The 21,336-nt window shown below is 39.5% G+C and overlaps 3 protein-coding genes and 1 pseudogene across 3 annotated transcripts in view; 2 read left to right on the plus strand and 2 right to left on the minus strand.

Annotated features, from left to right (window-relative positions):
- The first annotated feature begins 599 nt into the window (after positions 1–599).
- On the plus strand, positions 600–3,720 carry LOC145465754 (microfibril-associated glycoprotein 4-like). The gene is made up of 5 exons (XM_081449514.1): positions 600–909; positions 1,447–1,596; positions 1,780–1,902; positions 2,594–2,974; positions 3,455–3,720. The coding sequence occupies exons 1-5, from the start codon at positions 600–602 to the stop codon at positions 3,718–3,720; spliced, it is 1,230 nt and encodes a 409-aa protein (XP_081305640.1).
- A 5,443-nt stretch (positions 3,721–9,163) lies between these two features.
- Positions 9,164–21,336, minus strand: part of LOC145465748 (DNA topoisomerase 1-like) — a 59,688-nt gene continuing 47,515 nt past the window's right edge. The window contains exon 20 of the transcript XR_014041690.1: positions 9,164–9,180. The gene's annotated coding sequence lies outside the window, so the exon portion shown is untranslated. The remainder of the gene's footprint in view (positions 9,181–21,336) is intronic.
- Positions 9,853–12,520, minus strand: LOC145466242 (DNA topoisomerase 1-like). The gene is made up of 5 exons (XM_081449969.1): positions 12,440–12,520; positions 11,895–11,945; positions 11,516–11,614; positions 11,121–11,266; positions 9,853–9,955 (listed from the first exon to the last, which is right to left on the minus strand). The coding sequence occupies exons 1-5, from the start codon at positions 12,518–12,520 to the stop codon at positions 9,853–9,855; spliced, it is 480 nt and encodes a 159-aa protein (XP_081306095.1).
- Positions 13,789–17,112, plus strand: LOC145465755 (microfibril-associated glycoprotein 4-like; annotated as a pseudogene).

Raw genomic sequence — 21,336 nt, forward strand, 5'->3', positions numbered from 1 at the left:
GAAAAATGTCTTTATAATTCTCGTGCTGTATGATAGTATTGCAATGAAATTGATATCGTGATTGCACGAGCTAAGGTGCGCGTGCTAAGATGTATAACGGTTGTATTTGAATGTATACTCGCAAGAGTTCTAAGACTAATAGGCGGTTATATGGCGAGTACGGAATGCGCAATATACTCGTAATACAGGATATATAAGGGACTCACGTTATGTAGTGGCCTGTGTGTGTTAGTAGACTTGCCGTGTACAAGTAAGCTGAACATTAAGAGTCGAGTAATTAAACCGTTGGCTGTTGGACTCTTTGAGTGGAAGTTGTTGTCGCTCGCGCGCGTTACAGTATTTTCTATTTTATTACGCAGGAGTCGACAATTTCTCTGTTGCGGTGCCGTAAAAAATCGAGGAAGAAGAAAACGTGAGCCAGAAAGGTTAGAGCGACAAAGAAGTTTAAAAAACTCCAACTTTCAAGTACCCAAGAAGAGTCAGATAAAGCCAATGATTTTTTGGTGGAGCCTATTAATTGAACGATGCCTTGAGTTTCGTGAACGTCTTTCCTAAAATTAGTAGTTTTATATTTCTTTTAATCTCCGCACAGATACAAAATGTTGTGGACTGTTCGCTGCTTTTTGTTCTTCGCCGGCTTCTTTATGGATCGCGTATCTGCTGGCAAGCAATGCAGAGAGGAACGGAGCATAAATGGGATGGCTCTACAGGGGTTCATCTTGAAAAAGTTCTTCGTTAGAGCTCTTCACGAGTGTGATATGAGCTGTGAAACAGAAATCACCTGTCAAAGCTATAACTACGTCTTAGGAGAAAAGTCGTGCGAACTGAATAACCGTACCAAGGAGGCAAGGCCCGAACATTTCCGCTCAGACCCGGCACGGTTTTACAAAAGACGCTTGAGCAACCGGGGTATGTGCGAAAAAACTTAAGGAAGCTTAAACACAGACGTTTTTGAGAGGCGGAAATCAGCCAGAAGTCCAATGCTATCGCCAAGGAAAGAATAAAAAACTTCCAGTTTCCGTCATTGTTTTAAAAGAGTCTGTGTTTACGATTTCTATTAATGCCTAAAATCTCCCCGAAGTAATGAAACGTTGTTTTCCCAAAAATTAATGCTCGTTACTGCTACTGAAGGGCTTTTTCCTTCGAGAAGAATCTCTAACTAGTGCCAAATTTTAATTGGCCCTATTTCCAACATTTTCGGAAATTTCATCCCTGGAAGTTTTCTGAGTAATGGTTCCCTGAAAGTAGTTACTTATTTTATTTCGATATCGCCGTATCTCGATGAAATGATGAACTTTTCTCCGGTTTTTATTATTTTATTAAAAACAAGATTTCTGTGGGCAGCTATCAGCCTCCATCTACAGAAGCACTGTTTTTATCATAATGGAAACCACAATATAACTAGTAAATTTGTATTTTTTTTCTCTCACCTTTTTTTGATCCAAGTTCCTCTGGGTTCCATTCCGGAGCTCCCAGCGCATTCATGTCAAGAAATAAAGGCAAGTGAAGGCAAAGACACCATTAGCAGCAAGTACTGGCTGGATCCAATTGCGAATGGAACGGCAGTTTTGTTTTATTGTGACATGGACTTACGAGGTTACTGACAATCATCTTTCATGTCATTTCTGTGTTGTTTTTAGCATGACTTGGGTTTTGATTTTGTTGATTTCGTCTCTATTTAAGATAGAAGTAAACTCCTGCAAGTCTCTTCAAGTATCACAACATTTTCATCTACTTTATAACACTGAAAAGCTCTTTTTTTAATCGTTTGCAATGTAGATGTCGATGAATGTATCACCGGCAACCACGACTGCGACGTGAATGCAAACTGCACCAACACTGTTGGCGGACATAACTGCACTTGTAAGGAAGGATTTACTGGAGATGGTCGCTTGTGTTCAGGTAGACTCATCTTTTCGTGTAAAGCTTGGGCAAGCTGTAATAACAGTGTAAAACGTCTGCTATGTCTTGGATAGGATAATCTTTATTTATAATATTTGCTTCATTACATAAGCGATACAGTTTCTGATGGAGCTACAAAAACATTTGTTCTGAATACTGAAAGGGCATAGCGTGATTTACTGCCCTAAGGAATTTGAGCCCGAAGTATTGAATACTTTCCGTGTGAGACGCGGGTTTAAAAACTCCAAATTTTACAAAGAATGTATGAAATCAGTATCGCTTTTGCCACCCAGAAAATTTTGCAGTTTTTGAAAGCCAATTTCCTTTCGAATATGGACTCTATTCAGTCCATCTGTCATCTCTTTATTATATGACGGGGAAATTACCTCACTGTGATTGGCTGAAAGCAGAAAAATTTATGTGATTACAGTGCTGTGCAACTTAATGCAGGTGCCCTCGTATTTTATTTAGTCATATGATAAATGAGTAGTCGTACAAAAGCTCGTGTCACTCGTAATGGAAATCGTAATTGTATATGGATGTTACACAAAAGTAAGTTCGTATCGCCATATTTATGTGCCGTTTTTCCTCGCCATAAACGGCGCCTGCGGGGACTCCGCAAATAAAAAAATTTCTTCCAGGAACAAACTCGCTCCATATTGCAATTTTCATCATTTCTTTTTTCCTGCAGCTTACAGAAACTGCGATGAAATCTACAAATCTGGTGAACGAAAAGACGGTGTTTACACTATCAAACCTGACAGTTTGCCTGCCTTTGATGTGTTTTGTGACCAAACTACAGACGGTGGGGGGTGGACTGTATTCCAGAAGAGACTGGACGGTTCTGTTGATTTTTTCCTTCACTGGAGCGATTACAAAGTTGGTTTTGGTGATCTGAATGGTGAATTTTGGCTCGGACTGGACAAAATTCACCGCCTGACATCAGACAATGACAGCATGCTGCGTGTGGACTTGGACGACTTTGAGGGGAATATTGCTTATGCTGAGTATAACAAGTTTGGTGTTATGAGTGAGAATGACAAGTACAAGCTGATCCTCGGTTCTTACTCAGGTGATTCGCTTCGTTTCCTGTCGCTATGTTTGTTGTAGCAACAATTTGTAAATTTATCGATGCAGTTAAAAACACATCGAAACGCAGCAAAATCTGGTAGGTCAAAACAACAGCAAGGACTGCTGAAAGTTTGGGAGGCGAATTAATTAACACCTTCGAGACCACTAAAAACCTTCAGCTCACCTCTCGTTCTCGAATTTTGACTCAGTTGTTTCTTTTTTTTACACGAGGTCTACAGTGAGCTTTACATTACGTTTACATTCATATTTATTGCTTCGTTCGTCGCGATCAAGGAATGTGTCTAGTCATTTTTCTCTTTAGGACGACATGATCGTCACAGTTTTACAGAACAATGTGTTATCACCATTTCCACTCCTGCGAACACACATGAGTAAACAAGTTCACTCGGAAAATTTATTTTCATTGTTAGCTTTGTCTTACTTACAATAGTTAATCGTTTTTTAATCCAATCAGCTTCAGGAACTGCTGGTGATTCTCTCTCTTATCACAACGGTAAACCATTTTCAACTCGAGATCAAGATAATGATGATGGCCATGACAAAAACTGTGCTCAGGAGTTTCACGGAGCCTGGTGGTACAATAAGTGTCACGCATCCAACCTGAATGGCAAGTATCATCACACAAATCCCTCGCCCTTTGGTGTTGGCGTGAACTGGAAGGACTTCAAGGGACATGAATACTCCCTGAAGAAGACCGAGATGAAAATGAGACCAGTGGATTTCTAAACTTTTCTCTTCAGTTTTGTTTGTGCTAAACACTGCCGAATTTTTTAAGCTAAAAGGAAAAACTTAAGGCAAAAAAACTCGTCTTACCCAGAAAAAGGTTGTGTTACACAAGCACGGCTGCGCTTTCTGAAAGTAACCACCGCACGTTTATATATTTGAATGTAACTACGTAAAATTTGAGAGGAGAGAAATGTACCGTGACGTCATCATGAGGCTTATAAGGACATATTAGTGGAAATGCTATAAGCTAATGCTATATTTTGTTTAAAAGGTGCTCGAAAATGTTAACAGACTCACGCTTACAGTTTGAATCGATAATTATCAAGATTGTTTTATTAGTATTTATGCCGATGTTTTGTAAATTATATTCAGTATACATCAAAGTCAGCGGTGACTTCAAAATTTATCTTTAACTAGAAACCGCAAAACAGAGAGAGATCTCTGAGAAATGTTACTTTGTTTTTACTTTGCTTTGCCTTATTTAACCGAAGAACTTGTGATTGCAATTTTTTGTGCGGTTTTCACCTTTTAAAATATGTAGAATAAATGTAATTATTATCTGCCACTCTGGTTGGTTCATTTATAGTCAAACACTTGCAGTCCGCAATCATGCTGGGAAGCTCATAATTATGATTGAGGGCTCATAAATATGCTGGGCACGCACTGCAACTATTGCTTTCGGAACATCCCTACAAGTGCTGAATCAGCCAAATATGTTTGGTCAACAGTCTTTTCCGTTTTGTTCCAAATACTTGAATTCTTTTCAACGAATATCAGGCTTTGTTAATTAACAAAGACGAAGGAAGTTGCATTATGGGCTACGGATAAGTCTGACCTGCTGTCACCTATACATAGTTTATGTCTGTTTAATTGCCTACAAGAAGAAACTCCATTTCCGAGTCTCATTTCAAAGAACTCTCTGATGAAGAATTCTTTCAGTAAACGTCTGGTCTCCTTGTTAGATGATTAAAGACTACCGCTGATGACTCAACAAAATTTTTTAAAGAATGACTGAGGAAAGATTAACATCACATTTTGTACCATGGTTACACACCACAGCCTGACATTTCGGGCGCGATAACAGCCATGTGAATTAAAATATAAATAGTTTAAGTTTAAGATGATTACCTGCTGTCGCAAAGCCAATTTTGTCTGTTCAGGGCTTTAGTTATCTTTAATTTCCTCCAACTGTAATTTCTCTCTGCACAGATAAGAAAATCTCCCTGGGAGAATTCTATAGAAACCGATATTACGTCTTAGGACAGTATTATCCGTTAAATAGTTTTAAAAAGACAACGAAGATGAGAGGATAACAATTGACAAGTAAATTTGACTAGGGTTATATTGATTCAAGAGCGATTGGAGAGGCGCTAGTCCTGATATTGATTTAGCCTACACCTCTTAAGGACGGTGCCTACTTTTGTAAGTGCGCACACCGTTCAGCGCAGGTTTAAGCTCCAATCGCGCGCTGGGGTTGACATTGACTTCTCAAACTCATTAATAGTTCATCAAGCTTTAAAAAAGGAAATCAGAAGCGTGACGGTGTTTGCATAGATTTTCGACGATTTTATTCTTGTGTTTCCTCGTCAGTTTTAGTCTCGATCGAGAAAATATATCAAACACTCAAGACAGTGTTTGACCACATTTCCAAACACCTCGAAGTTCGTCAAAAATACTCGGCTGCGCGTCGTATCAGTCAACTCTCTTCTCTTCTTGGAAATGAAGTCAAACACATTCTTCCGTGCTTGATTAACTAGTTAATAACCTCGACCGTTCGGTCGTTACGGGAAAATCTCAAACTGAGGCCTTGCCGTATTGACCGAGCGATAGCGAGGTCAATACGGTAGGCCGAGATTTGAGATTTTCCCGTAACGACCGAACGGTCGAGGTTATTAAGTTGTTTATTATATGGCTCATCAATAAAGAAAAAAAAAATCATTCGAGCGGAAGTCGTCAATACATCCGGCGATGCGCGCGTTTACCGATTCATTCATCGTTTCAAACCCAGGGCAAAACTACACAGTCAGCGAACTTCACCACTATATTACGTATTCCGTTAAAAACACTCATTTCTTTACGGAAAAAGTGACTGTCACAGCCTCAAAAACGTATTTTAGTATCGTGGTACCACAAGTTGATGTGGGAGTTTTTCCGACTTTTGTGGCGAAAAGTCAACGCATATAGAAAAGACAGCAAGTGCTTCAAAATTGTCCAAACCAACCGTCTTTCGGTGAAAGAAAATACTAATGCTTCAGAATGCACTGCTCAAAATAAGCTTAACTCGATCTTCGTATTCGCTTTCGACAACATATCTTCGCCCTCTTCATTCTGGGATTTATGGATGAACTTTTCAAGCCTTGTGAACGTCTGCAGTTATCAGAAACACTGCTACCGACAGAAACCGCCCGATTGTTTACGTCTGATGATCCTGGAAGTTGATTTACACTTGCTTGTGTCAAAGCGAGGGAATCTTTTTGATGAGAGCTTTGACGGAGTTCAATACTTCGGTAATTGTTGTGACTGAGATGATAACTTATAAGTTTCTTCGTGGTGTTCTACTCTGGATGCATGACAGATCTGCCGATGGTGTTTTTCACTTAGCGATTTTAGCTTTACTTAAGACTCGGCAAACTTTGATTGTTGTTCACCAGTGCCCGCCAAGGTTACCGGCTGGTAAGTCATCTATATAAGTTTTATTAAAGAAATATCTTTAAACTTTTAGCTACTTACATTCTCTTACTGATTTTAATCGGCTTTCATCGCTTCAATGCGCTTGAATTTTCAGAACCGAGCTCTTCCTAATTTGCACAATCCGTAATCGGCCCTTGGGCATTACGGCTGCATAATGACCGCTCAGATCTCGCTCTTAGCCAATCAGAGCGCGCGTTATATCGGCCACAAGCCAAAGCCATATAATAAATATTACGTAATCAACTATGCTACCAAGTACACGACTGAAATGAAAGCAAAACTTTCCTACCGTGTCTTCGATGTCACCAACGAATACATGCACCTCGAAGCTTCCACAGCACTGAGGAAAGTTATATTACACCATTAAATGATCAAATTGAGAGATGAAAATGAACTTACTGAACTATCTGTGTCATCATTACGATCTAGTATGTACAGAATGAATCAGAATTCACTCTTAAGTTATTCCACAGAAAAGAACAATAGTCAAAATTTTCAGCGTAACATTGCAGAATAAAAAGTCAAAGAAAAATAAAAACATGTTATAATGGAAAGCAATGTTGTCTACGCTAAATAAAGGGCGTTTCAAATATTTTCAAGTTGCTGTTTTATATTGTTGGGTTTGGGGATATGTTAGGGAAAAAAAGCCGAGAAATGCAAACAGCTTCGATGGAGCTGTCTCGAATTTTCTCAAAGACATTTATCAGCCCTCGACTGGCCGAGCAACGGTCTGACAATTGACAAAATTAGAGCAAAATGAACGTTTGAAAAAAAAAAAGTGGACTTGGCCGCCACTCAGCTGTGTTCTATTTGAAATACGTGAATCCGATTGGTTCTCTCATCGTTTGTTATTTAATAATTATTCCACGAGCGCGCGTTGGATATGAGTTAGCTAAAATAATCTCATACCCTACAAGCGCGAGTGGAATAATTGTTTTATTAATAACGCCCTCCAAATTAAGAAAACTAAAATAAAATAACAATAAAAACGCCCCCCAAAAAGTCAAGCGTACGCTTACCGTATTTGAAGAGTATGGTATAATGGCTCACATACTATGATGGCTAAGCCAACGAAAACTCTGCAATTGCATTATCCAATGGTCCAGTTTTTAATATGGAACCGAAGTGGCATCCAAAAATTTGGCAGCTGTTCAACTCACTCGCGCTCTGAAGGAATTTTATCGGTAGACGAGGGAATGGAGCTGGGATAAATGGACCGTTTTCAATAGGCGGTTGTGTCATCCCTTCCGAAAATTTGGAATTTGTCCAATTACAGTATTTTTCTACACTCAAGTATCATTATGGATTAATTTTGGATCAATTTACGATATGTACAAAGTTTCTGATCCAAGATGGCGGGCTTAATGACCTCATAAATAATCTCCATCACAGATCTCGTCCACAAGAGATCTGAGAACGAGATGAGCTCAAGGCTCGATTTCCAGCTGTTCGGGAAACGAGCCCGCGGAACAAAGACCGGACGCGAGGGAACGGCGAAAATCGAGCCTAGATGGCCTCATAAGCAACAAAAATATCTCATCTCGTAGAGCAAGCTTAGAGCTACCTATATGTTCTGAATACAAGCAAAATAGTTTTTATAATTCTTGTTATTAACGCGGGTTTCATCCATTATCCCACCCCCATATTTTTACCACGGTAGGTTTGCTTGTACGCAGCAGCGCGGCCAGGCTATGACAGCAAAGTTAAGTATTAAAAGGCTCTGAAGTTTATTAGATGGGCTTTATTAATCCCACAATGCAAAGCATTGCTTTACTGCCAACCTTACAATGGGTATGAAATATCTAAAATTCTAAAACACATACTAAACTAGGCGGCGAAAGCCTGTCCCTGCGTACATAAAAATACTTCACAATGTAAAACTGACGAGCAATTTAAATGCAGGTTATTCTATTTAAAGAGTGTTGTCCTCAAAGAATATGCCCTACAGGAAAGAAAGGTGTAGAGCAGTATACGGAACCACAAACAACTAAACGTGCTGCATGACAAGGAAGTTGTTGATCATAAAACACAACAAGATCTGATGAATTTAAAATCATTTCTGAGTTTATCAAGTCAATCATTGCACGGATTTTAAAGTAATTTCAGCGATTTTTAAGAGACCGAAAAAAATTAGATCTCAGGTGGTGTTAGAAAATTCTTTAAAGTTTAATCGCAACAACTTTGATCTGCCAGAAACGATGAACGAAAACTGGGGTGTTACACTTAAGAACGTTATAGATACATTACAATGTTGTCAACTCATTTACTAGGTTACCCAGCATTCGTCACAAAAGTGAAGTAATCACGAGTCATGTTCCGCCCGTTTCCTCATTGAAAAGCTTGACGAAACATGCTGATTCCGTGGTATGCTATGCAATGAAATTTGTTGCAAGTTGCACTAAACATTGCTTTTAAAATGCAACACAGGTTTAAGAATGTTTTCGTTTAGTGAGGCTAATTTAAATGGATACAAAATAATCTTAAATTGGCAGCCATTTATTAAAAAGGTTCTATGCCAAAGGAAGTTTTTTTAGTAGTAACGCTTCTAAGGGAATGTCCGTCGACCATAGCACTCTGCGTGTGACGTCATTGGTATAGATTGTTCCGTTGGAAAACGAGACTTGGTTAATACGAAAAAACTGTTGAGGGACAAACAAGGAAAACAGATAGGTTCCGAACTCGACCGAATTTCAGGTAAAGCTGAAAAGTTCTGTAGTAGCAATGTTTGGCCACGAAAACAACTGTGATGGAGGGACATTCGAAAATCACCTGTTGAAATTTTCTACAGTAAAATGTATCATTCCATTTCATTTCATATCATACAATGTACAATAAAAATGGAACTACTCCTGGATAAGTTCCAGACTTGTCTGTTTCGTTTCCACTTTTTAGCTTTCCTAATTTGTTTTTGTCCCATTTAGTTGGTGTGGCGGCTAAAATCTCAAATCATTCGCGCGCTCCATCGCTGAATAATAATAATAACAATTTTATTTACTTTTACCTTGTAATATACCGATATTGACGTTGAAACCCAGGAGGGAGCCATTTTGTAAACACTGTTGAAATAGGTTTTAATAGTTTATTTCTTTTACTTACTTTTACCTTGTATATACCAATTTGTATGGAATATGTTAATTAATGTTATGATGATGATAGTAGTATTAGTATTAGTTGTAGTAACCATGATATCATGATTAGATATGGAAACATGTTTTACAGGTTTAACAGACATCAAATTATGTAAATATTATAGCATTTTGTGAAGCTTAGCTCTAGTTTTTGTCACAATAAACACTCCTCTTTTTTATTAAAAAAAAAAAATAATAATAATAATACCATAAAATTAAGTTAAATTAAATTGAATACCACGACAAATGCAAGCATAGTGTGAACTAAAATTGGATGATTATGACGCTAGCTGTAATCGAATAAAAGCCAAGATCAGAAAACAAAGTCTTTGTCCGCCATGTCTAGAGCCCAGGCGAACTTCTCTCGTTGTGTTTTGTTATACACCTTCTCTACTGGCACCTCGTGCTTTTTGCACCTGAAAAACAGTAAAAGGAAATTGATTTATAGTAGTTTTAAACGTTTTCGAGTTGTCGCTAACAAAAGGTACTGAAAGGGAAGCTCTAGCCCTGATGACAAAGCTTGTCAAATCTGGCGCACGCTATCTCTGAACCACCCCGCGCTACTGACTCCCCAACGCGGACACTAAGTCGTAGCGGTCAACCATACGGGTCATCATCAGGTGATCACGTTCCCACAACAGTTGGGTAGGCCATTTGGAAATCGCGAGACTTGATAACAGATGGCGATTCAGATTGGATAGGAGTACTTCGCGGCTTTCTGCGCATTCGTTGCGGTAAACAATTGATTCCGAGACAGCCTCCACGTGTTTGACGCAAAATATTAAGCTCTGAGAGTAATTTCGATGCGAGTGATTTTCGCGCATTGATTATTGACTTCTTCTCTTTGAGTTTCCGCTTCAAGCGAGAAATACCGCTTGTAGTGTTAGGCTTTGGTCTGTGGGTCGTTCAAATTGGTATTTTCATGCTACAAACAGAATCTCTGTTTTCTAACTTACGGAAACTTCTATTGGGTTCAGAGGTTTTCAAATTGTACCCGACATATTGCTGGTTTCAGTGTCACGCCATTCAAAATAAATCAAAATCAAAATCAAAACCGTTCAATAGATAAATCTCCAAGATTCTAGTCACAGCAATTTTTCTTATGCAAGATATGCGGAGAAATGTTTTACCCAAATTTATAGAGATTTATATGGAGACGCCATGCTCCGTATGGGCACCAACATGGCGGCCGGAAACCAACAGAAACATCTGTCACTGAGTTTTGCTACAAAAGCGTGAATTTATCCCTCGAGGAACTCTGACCCAATAATATAATATTTTTTCTAAGACATGAACTGTTCAGATAGCCAAATTCCCCGAAATAAGTCACTTTTTTAACCATCATGACAGCTCTTTGGGCCGTCATGTCAATGCCGCGTCACGCAAAAGCCTAGAAATTCAAGGGTAATGTATCACAAAAAACAAGAACCCATTCGGAGAGAAAATTTGTATGAATATTATTTTTCAGCTGCTCTTATACATCATTAAAGTAAAATCTCAAAAAGATCAATAGTTTTGTAGTTTGAATTTTAGTGACGTCACGTGAAAACCAGCTATAAAAGAGCTAGAGGTATCACTTACCTCGCCACTGTGATTCGTCGGTCCAGATAATTCAACTTTGAGGTGCCGAAGGCAATCTCTTTGTTTTCTTCCTTATCAGTAGCTGTTACTTCCAGTTTAAAGAGCTGATCCTCCAATCTTTGAGCCTGTGCTGTTTTCTTCTCTAGCTACCTGAAAATGTAGAGTTAAAGTGGTATCATCACATATCTTCGTTCATTCGCCGTGTTGATCTTCCTTACACTAACCATCCTTGTTCCATTGGTTTATTGTTTTATCTTTGGGTTTATTGTTACCCTGTACGTTTTTTTCCTTTCTGAGACTTTCTTTCAACTAGATTTTCTAAAGCAGAGAAAAGTGACTTACACAAAACTGAAAACGTCAGAGTAATCAAAGTCAAAACATAAACACTAAACAACATACTTTATCGTTTTCTCGTCCTTGCTTTCTTTAAGTTGAATTCTCAATGCCTTGAACTCTTTCTTGGCTTCCTTGATAGCTTTCTTCTTGTCTGCAATCTGTTAAACAAAAGCAAGACCAGTAGCAATCTTGAGATGCATGTTTACCACATATTCTTTGATTCATATAGAAAAATCTTATTCAAATGACTGTCGAGGCTTAGCAAAGCCACTGACCAAGACAAGATAAACCAGAGGCTGAAATGGGATAAAACCCCTTTTTGCTGAACAACATTCTTACAGTCTAAGAGCACTAATTCCTGTTAACAAGAAGGAAAAAAAAGCATTTACGTGAACTCCTGAAGAACGGTTGTCAATGGGACTATTCAACACATCATACCTTATTTTGCAGATTTGACATAGATTTCTCAAAAGTCTTCGGAACTGAACGCTGAAACGAAGACAGATAAAGACAAATGATTAATTATAGAATTGTTTGTAAATACAGAAACACATGGAGCATTATTCACTTTGGTTTGCCTTTAGTACCGTACATGGTATTTGATTGGTTAGGAAAGGTCAACAAGAACGCTTCTGCAACCAATAATCAGTTTCAAAACAAACCCAATCACGTATTGCTCACGGGTGTTTTCCCGCGCTTGGCACCGGTTACGTTTGTTTGCTTCGGGCTCAGTCATTGGCTCAATGTCTTGTTTACGTTTGTAGTGGTTTGTATTGTTTTGTTGTTACGGCATTTCCTCAAAAACGTAGCCTGACAGTAACGCAGCCGCCCCTCTTCGCTCACGGCTACTTGAGCGCTTCACGTGAGAGTAATTTTTAAAAACATTTACAGCTAGAATTTCTAAATTGCTGACGGAAATCGTTTCCAATCACTCACGAAACTCCACCCCAACCGAGAGCGACGAGGCGAGATGTACTCAGTACCAAATACGATCTTATTAGTGAGACATTTAACCAAACAGCGTCAACAGATGAAATCTTTCCTGATTTAAACCGTAGTGGCATATACAACACGCAAAATAGTCAACAGACTTATGCGTTACAGATAACGAACAAAGTCAACAAAGAGAGGGATAAACGCAAACATCAATCTCAAGAAACAAAACACTCAGTCAAATTGATGTGTACGGTAGTCTTCTTGACGAGAAGCGACACCTGTTTCTGGCGAAGCCAAACAAAATTAAATTTTTCAATGAGCCAAAGCAAACCGAACTAGCAAAACATAAACATGGCCCGGGAAACATGGTGTCAACACTATGCACACCATACGACATAGGTGTGGCCTTTGACATGACAGTTGCTACACCATAGTCAAACAGCTCTGTTCTACTTTTTTTTTTTAAGAAAATACTCTTCTATAGAATACAGCATGTAATGCCTTTCCGCAACAATAATTTGAAACAAAATAGGTTGGAGGGCCACCTGAACTTACTAATTTACGTCATTATGAAGTTACGTCACAGACATGCTTTGCCGCTCACGCGTCCAGCCGTCTCTTCTCGGGGAGGAACGTAGACCGAACTCGAGAAAGCGGCGGAAATCGAGCCTAAAACACCGCGTGTTGCAAATAAACCATAAGAACCAGTGGATGTCGAAGGCACTGACTGAACTTGAATTATTTCACACGCAGACAGGAAAATAAATAAAACGGGGAACACAAAAGGAAGAACTAGAAACAGAATTTTAACAATATTGACATCCCGCCGCTAGTTTTACAAAAAAGGGAAGCATTTCACTATTAATTCAAATTTAAATAAAGGAAATTAGGTATTTCTTACAAACAATGTCCGGACGTCTTTACCCTTCCAATAAAATATAAAGTTACATTTCAACATAATAGTTTACTGCAGCTGGTGTGCAAGCTGCTTATACTGATTAACAGGCTTACCTTTTTAAGACCCCATCACAGTATCTCGCCCAACTGCTAACTTTCAGTAAGTTTATATTAGCTGTTAATTCTGCTATTCACAAACATTAACTGATCCACAACGTATGTTGCAAAAAGGTCTTTATAATTCTCGTGCTGTATGATAGTATTTTATATTTTATTATGCAGGAGTCGACAGTTTCTCTGTCGCGGTGCCGTTAAAAATCCAGGAAGAAGAAAACATGAGCCAGAAAGGTTAGTGCAACAAAGAACTTTAAAAAACGCAGACTTTCAAGTACCCAAGACAAGTCATATGACACCAATGATTTTTTGGTGGAGCCTATTAATTGAACGATGCCATGTTTGCGTTAGTCTCCCCCCAGTTACAAACTGAAAGTCCAGGAAAATGCTGTGGACCGTTCGCTACGTTTTTCTCTTCGCCGGCTTCTTTATGGATCGCGCATCTGCTGGCAAGCAATGCAGAGAGGAACGGAGCATAAATGGGATGGCTCTACAGGGATTCGTCTTGAAAAAGTTCTTCGTTACAGCTCTTCACGTGTGTGATATCAGCTGTGAAACAGAAATCACCTGTCAAAGCTATAACTACGTCTTAGGGGAAAAGTCGTGCGAACTAAATAACCACACCAAGGATGCAAGGCCCGAACATTTCCGCTCCGACCCGGCACGGTTTTACAAAAGACGCTTGAGAAACCGGGGTATGCGCGAAAAAATTAAGAAAGCTTAAACACAGACGTTTTTGAGAGGCGAACATCAACCGGAATTCCAATGCTATCGCCAAAGGAAGAAGATAAAATTTCCGGTTTCCGTCATTGTTTTAAAACTGTCTGTGCTTACGATTTAAGATTAATGCCTAAAATTTCCCCGAATTGATTAAACGTTGTTTTCTCGAAAATTTAATGCTCTTTAATACTCCTGGAGGGCTTTTTCCTTCGAGAGAAGAATCTCTAACTAGTGCCAAATTTTAATTGGCCCTATTTACAACATTTTTGCAAATTTCATCCCTGGCAGTTTTCTGGGTAATGGTTCCCCGAAGGTAGTTACTTATTTTATTTCGATATCGGCGTATCTCGATGAAATTTTCCCCGGTTTTTATTATTTTATTTAAAACAAGATTTCTGTGGGCAGCTATCAGTCTCCATTGACAGAAACACTGTATTTATTATGATAGAAACCAACGTAGTATAATTAGTAAATTTGTATTTTGTTTTCTTTTCTTTTTTTTTTTTTATCTAAGCTCCTCTGGGTTCTATTCCGGAGCTCCCAGCGCATTCATGTCAGGAAATAAAGGCAAGCGAAGGCAAAGACACCATTAGCAGCAAATACTGGCTGGATCCGACTGCGAATGGAACGGCAGTTTTGGTTTATTGTGACATGGACTTAGAAGGTTACTCACGATCAGCTTTCATACCATTTCTGTGTTGTTTTTAGTATGACTTGGGTTTTGATTTCGTCGATTTCTTCTCCGCTTAAAATAGAAGTAAAGTTCTGGACTTTTCTTCGCCTCCACCATCGCCAGTGAAGAGATCCAGACTTTTCTCTCCTGGATTTTTCTTTCTGTGTTGTTTTTAGCATGAGTTGAGCTTTGATTTTGTTGATTTCTTCTCTGTTTAAAATAGAAGTAAACTTCTGGATTTCTCTTTGAGTATCACAGCATTTTCATCTACTTTATAACAAAAGTTAGCAAGTTCTTTTTTAATCATTTGCAATGTAGATGTCGATGAATGTATCACCGGCAACCACGACTGCGACGTGAATGCAAACTACACCAACACTGTTGGCGGACATAACTGCACTTGTAAGGAAGGATTTACTGGAGATGGTCGCTTGTGTTCAGGTAGACTCATCTTTTCGTGTAAAACTTGGGCAAGCTGTAATAACAGTGTAAAACGTCTGCTATCTCTTGGATAGGATAATCTTTTTTTATAATATTTGCTTCATTACGTAAGCGATACAGTTTCTGATGGAGCTACAAAAACATTTGTTCTGAATACTGAAAGGGCATAGCATGATTTACTGTCCCAAGGAATCTGAGCCCGAAGTATTGAATACTTCCCCGGCGTGTGCGACGCGGGTTTAAAAGCTCCAAATTTTACAAAGAATGTAAGCGCTCAGTATCGCTTTTGCCACTCAGAAAATTTTGCAATTTTTGAAAGCCAATTTCCCCTCTAATATGGACTCTCTTCAGTCCAACTATCATCACTTTATTTTATGACGGAGAAATTACCTCACTGTGATTGGCTGAAAGCAGACAAATTTATGTGATTACAGTGCTGTGCAACTTAATGCAGGTGCCCTCGTATTTTCTTTAGTCATATGATAAATGAGTAGTCGTACGAAAGCTCGTATCACTCGTAATGGAAATCGTAATTGCATATGGATGCTACACAAAAGTAAGTTCGTATCGCCATATTTATGTGACGTTTCTCCTCGCCATAAACTGCGTCTGCGGGGTCTCCGCAAATGAAAAAAAAATTTCAGAACAAACTCGCTCCATATTGCAATTTTCATAATTTCTTTTCTCTTGCAGCTTACAGAAATTGTGGTGAAATCTACAAATCTGGCGGAAGAAAAGACGGTGTGTACACCATCAAACCTGACAACTTGCCTGCCTTTGATGTGTTTTGTGACCAAACAACAGCGGGTGGAGGGTGGACAGTGTTCCAGAAGAGACTGGACGGCTCTGTTGATTTTTTCCTTAACTGGAGTGATTACAAATTTGGTTTTGGTGATCTGAATGGTGAATTTTGGCTCGGACTGGACAAAATTCACCGCCTGACGTCAGATAATAACAGCATGCTGCGCGTGGACTAAGAAGACTTTGAAGGGATTACTGCTTATGCTGAGTATAACATGTTCAGTGTTATGAATGAGAATGACAAGTACAAGCTGAACCTCGGTTCACACTGAGGTGATTCGCTTCGTTTCCTGTCGCTTTGCTGGTTGTAGCAACAATTTGTAAATTCATCGATCATGAGTTAAAAACACATCGAAACGCAACAAAATCTGGTGCGTCAAAACAACAGCTAGGACTGCTGAAAGTTTGAGAGGCGAGTTAATTAACACCTTCGAGACCAATGAAAATCTTCAGCTCATCTCTCGTTCTCGAATTTTCAAAATAAGGCATTCACATTGATTTTTTTCACTCATTTCTTTTTCTTTTCTTTTCTTTTTTTTTCACACGACGGTCTGTTATTTACATGCAGTGAGCTTTACATTACATTTACATTCATATTTATTGCTTCGTTCCTCGTGATCAAGGGATGTGTCTAGTCATTTTGCTCTTTAGCACGACGTGATCGTCATAGCTTTATAGAACAATGTGTTATCACCATTTCCACTCCCCCGAACACACACGAGTAAAAACGGTCACTCGGACAATTTATTTTCATTATTAACTTTGTCTCAGTTACAATAGTTGATCATTTTTTAATCCAGTGTTTCAGGAACTGCCGGTGACTCTCTCTCTTATCATGACGGTAAGCCATTTTCAACTCGAGATCAAGATAATGATGATGGCCATGACAGAAACTGTGCTAAGGTGTTTTACGGAGCCTGGTGGTACAATGACTGTCACCGTTCCAACCTGAATGGCAAGTATCATGATGACTCTCACTCGGACTTTGGTGTTGGTTTGGACTGGAAGCTCTGGAACAGACATTACTACTCCCTGAAGAGGACCGAGATGAAAATGAGTCCAGTGGATTTCTAAACTTTTCCCTTCAGTTCTGTTGTTTTAAACACTGGCAAACATTTTAACCTAAAATGATAAACTTGAGTTTGCATATCAGGATAATTGTAAGCCACTGATAAGAACGCGCGCTCAGCCAAACATTAATTTAAACCTATGAAGAAATTATTTTTTTAACCAGAGACCAGAGACAGACAAAAAAAATGAACGTAGTTCCACAGACGACAAAATGAGCTGCAACTAAATTACTAATTATGCCATATTCAAACAGAACTAGTCACTGAAGATGGCACGTAAAACACACGGCTTCAAAAGTCAATTCTCCTTGCGATCTCGAATTCACCTTTTAATTCAAGATGCCAAAGTTTGTTTGCTTGTCGTTTGCTCAGATGGCCATGACAACGCAGAACCAGTTGATAGTTCCTAAAGTTTTCCAAAAAACCTTAATTGATACGATTTCGTTATGTAGTAATCAAACCTTAGTAGTTTTCAAATTACTAAATCATGAGAGCATCTAACGTTTTAAGTAGCGAAGTGTTACTATAACGAAGCATCACCATCATCATCACCATCATCATCATCATCATCATCGCCGTCATCGTCATCGTCATCATCATCATCATCATCGTTTGTTTGCCTTAAGAAAGAAGCATTTCTTACTTACCATAGAGAGGGCGGAGAGACCAACAAGCTTCTAAGGGAGTCCACCTCAATTGTTCATATGGTTTGAGTTGTAAGCTGTATGTGTGTGTTGCGCGACCAATTTAGTAGTATTACTTCGTTAAAAATTCAAGCTTGGAAAGTTTGTCGAATCAATGTTAGATACTGGAAGAAAAATTTCAAGATTCTATAAAACTTGAACCTAGCCACGAGTTTCAGTAACATTGCCGGTAAAACTAATGTCTTCGTCTTCATGAGGTGAAGGTAGTTAAGGCAAATTGATCACGCGAAAAGGTATCACGCAAAAAGGCATCACACAAAAAGGCATCAAGCGAAAAGGCATCACGCTTACAGGCATCACAAGAAAAGGCATCACCCAGAAAGGCATCGTTACAAAAATTATATGGAATCGGGGGGGTTAACTCTTCTTACCCGTGTCTTGTAAGATAACAGCCTTCTCAAATAGTTTTTGACCGAGACATTCCGTCTTTGCCTCCTCCCGAGGTCTTAATTCAGTACAGGAGGCGTGCCTTGAGAGAGTTCATACAGCAAGTGAGCAATGGAATCGAAAACGATTGCATTTCTTTCCGATCGGTGAGATCGGCGAGTATTTTTCAAGATGGTGGACAAGTGCTGGGCATTCTTCCTATGACATTGGCGATAGTACAAGAACGTCCTAAACATGAATTCACTGCTGCAGCTAAACCTCTCCTTTATGACGGTGCGACTGAGAGGGAGATTACGTGTAAAGATACATGCAGAAGCGTTATGCCTTTTTGCGTGATGCCTGTTTGCGTGATGCCTTTTCGCGTGATACCTTTTAGTAAGTGTAATACCTTTCGCGTGATACCTTTCTGCGTGATACCTTTCTGCGTGATGCCTTTCTGCGTGATGCCTTTTCGCGTGATGCCTTTTCGCGTGATGCCTTTTAGCGTGATGTCTTTTAGTGTGATGCCTTCTTGCGTAATGCCTTTTCGTATGATGCCTCTAGGCCTGATGCCTTTCAGCATGATGCCCTTTAGCGTGATGCCTTTTAGCGTGATGCGTTTTAGTGTGATGCTTTTAAGCGTGATGTCCGTTTGCGTAATGACTATTAGTAGAATCGGCTAGTTGCCGTTCAGCATTTGATTGATGCATGTACAATTTGAATAATTTGATATCAATTACTGAGTACTGAATTTTGTCATAGATATACCTCCATAATGGTAAGAAAGGTCGTGGCTGCTGTTATGGACTATGCACTGTGGCTTTTTTCAAATGGAGTTTACAAGCCGATGGACTTCGACATTGATATTGGCAATGACAATGAAATTTTCTCCTCACACTGAAGAGTAGGCTACGAGTAGTCCCTCTTTCGCTTAGTCCGTCGTGCGTGGCGCGAAAGAAAACCGCGAGAAGAAAATTGGCGCGCGAAATCCTGGAGGCGAGGACCGCCTAAGCCCAAGAGTTTGAATTATGCGTTGCTCTCACAACACGAAAATATGATTGGCTTATGTTAGGAGCGTTGACATTCGAGATACGTGTGACGTTTTGCAGGAATGTTTTGGAACGGGAGCAAATCGAAGCGTCCGAATCGCGCTTCGCAAGCAATGATGTTCTTGTGCCTGCCGACAGGCTTTGGAAAGATTTAAATTTATCCGGCAGTGTTTTGTTTCGCAAAGCTTTCCGCCTCCAACCCGACTGCGAGCCTGTAAGTGATTTCGCCACTCAACAGCATCGTCCAATCAGCGAATATAAATTCACTGAGCTTGGCCTTTCTGCCGGCCGTCCATTTGAAAGATTGAACCGGACTTTCACTTGAAACCGTATATTCCCCTGAAACTTTCCCGCTGCTATCCGCAAACATTTCACCGCAGTTGGATGATCTCCTATGTCAAATACATAATGTAAATTCTCGGTTGAAACTGTGCATTTGAAATTTTCGCAATAACTTTTATATTTACACTTACAGATGCAGCGAAAATCGTTACAAGATGCCTCATTCACTGTCTTCTTTTTAAAACTTCTTTGGCAGTTTCGCTGAACGAACACTGAACGAAGATATACTTCTCACGGCATATGTTTTTGCCTGGCTACTTGAAGAATAGAGTATAGCAATTTTATTCATCTCTCGTGGGTTATTGACAACAGGTGATAATAAGAGGATGTCAAGATGAGAAATCCTACACCGAAAAATCACTCGGCCGTGAAAGGGCAAACTCTTGGGCTTGGGCGGTCCTCGCCCTCAGGATTTCGCGCGGCCATTTTTTTCTCGCGGTTTTCTTTCGCGTCACGTACGACGGACTAAGCGAAAGAGGGACTACTCTACTCGTAGTCCAACTGAAGAGAGAAAGCTTACACTAGTGCAAATTAACCGAAGGTGAAGAAAACGTGGCATGAACCGTGATGATCAAAGGAAGATGACACCTCCGTGTTTTCCGATAACCTCTGTTGCAAAAGCAGTCAGAAGAAGCTGAAGAAGTTATCCCTTTCGCTCAGTTCAGTGTACTTTGGTTGCTGGTTCAAAACCTTTTTTTGGCGCCTGCATGCAAGTTATTTTGTTAAATTGTTTCTGTCGCTGATCACTACCGCGCTCTGAGTTGTTCTGCTCTGTGAATTCAAAATTATTTCTGCTCGGGTTTCTGTCGCTGACCGCTTCGCTCCGAGCTACAGAAGTTGTTTTGTCGCTGTACCAGTATTTGCAACTAGTTCTGTTGCTACATTCCCAAGATCGCGATGCATCTAGTTGTTTAGTTGCTGTTCCGGCATTGAAAAGTATTTCTCTCGCTAAGCGCTACTCTCCAACGTATTTGTTATTGTATTCAAAATTATTTCTGTCACTGGTCGTCCCACTTCGAGCTGTTTTGTTGCTGGATTCCAAGTTGTTTTTGTCGCAGGTCGCTTCGCTGGGAGCTATTTTGACACTGTACCGCTATTCAACATTTTTTCTGTCGCTGATCACTTTGCTCCGGGAGCCGTTGTTTTGTTGAGTAATTTTCTAGGCTGATCGCTACACTCCGAGTTGTTTTATCCGCGCTGTTACGGTTCAAATAAACTTCTATTGCAAATAATAATAAGTAATTAAGGTAAATACAACGGAATATTAGTAGGAATGATAGAATGCTATAAGTTTATGCCAAGAAACCATGTTGGTCTCTAGCTCATATTATGCAGTTAAAAAGGTGATTGAAAATGTCAATAGACCCTTAAGCGTTAAGCGCTTAATTGATAATTCTCATATCTGTAACTCGAAGACAGGTTTGCCTTATTTAATCAAAGAACTTGTGGCTGCAATGTTTTGTGCAGTTTCCACCATTGAAAACATGTAAAATAAATGAAATTATTCTCTGTCATTCTGAGTGGTTCAATCATAGTTAATCACAAGGGGTTCGCAATCATGCTGTGAGCCTCATAATTATGCCGTGAGCTTCATTATTATGCTGGGAGTTTCGTGATTATGCTGGGAGGCTCATAATTATGCTGGGAGACTCATAAATATGATCGGAGGCTCATAATGTTGCTGAGAGGCGCTGAGAACTTGCAGCAAACTACTGCGTTCAGACCACTGCTGTATAGGCTGATCCAGCAAATTTCATTCCTACAAGA

This window comes from Orbicella franksi, chromosome 13 (assembly GCF_964199315.1).
Source record: "Orbicella franksi chromosome 13, jaOrbFran1.1, whole genome shotgun sequence".
Lineage (NCBI taxonomy): Eukaryota > Metazoa > Cnidaria > Anthozoa > Scleractinia > Merulinidae > Orbicella > Orbicella franksi.

What these genes read in the sequence shown, in the direction of transcription:
- LOC145466242 (XM_081449969.1), bottom strand. Translation starts at nt 12,520, where the DNA reads ATGCCACTACGGTTTAAATCAGGAAAGATTTCATCTGTTGACGCTGTT. An exon ending in ACGAGAAAACGATAAAGTAT is followed by an intron (nt 11,267 to 11,515) that starts GTTGTTTAGTGT and finishes ATTTTCAGGTAG; the next exon opens with CTAGAGAAGAAAACAGCACA. An exon ending in CGACGAATCACAGTGGCGAG is followed by an intron (nt 9,956 to 11,120) that starts GTAAGTGATACC and finishes ACTGTTTTTCAG; the next exon opens with GTGCAAAAAGCACGAGGTGC.
- LOC145465754 (XM_081449514.1), top strand. Translation starts at nt 600, where the DNA reads ATGTTGTGGACTGTTCGCTGCTTTTTGTTCTTCGCCGGCTTCTTTATG. An exon ending in AAGACGCTTGAGCAACCGGG is followed by an intron (nt 910 to 1,446) that starts GTATGTGCGAAA and finishes TTTTGATCCAAG; the next exon opens with TTCCTCTGGGTTCCATTCCG. An exon ending in AGATGGTCGCTTGTGTTCAG is followed by an intron (nt 1,903 to 2,593) that starts GTAGACTCATCT and finishes TTTTTCCTGCAG; the next exon opens with CTTACAGAAACTGCGATGAA.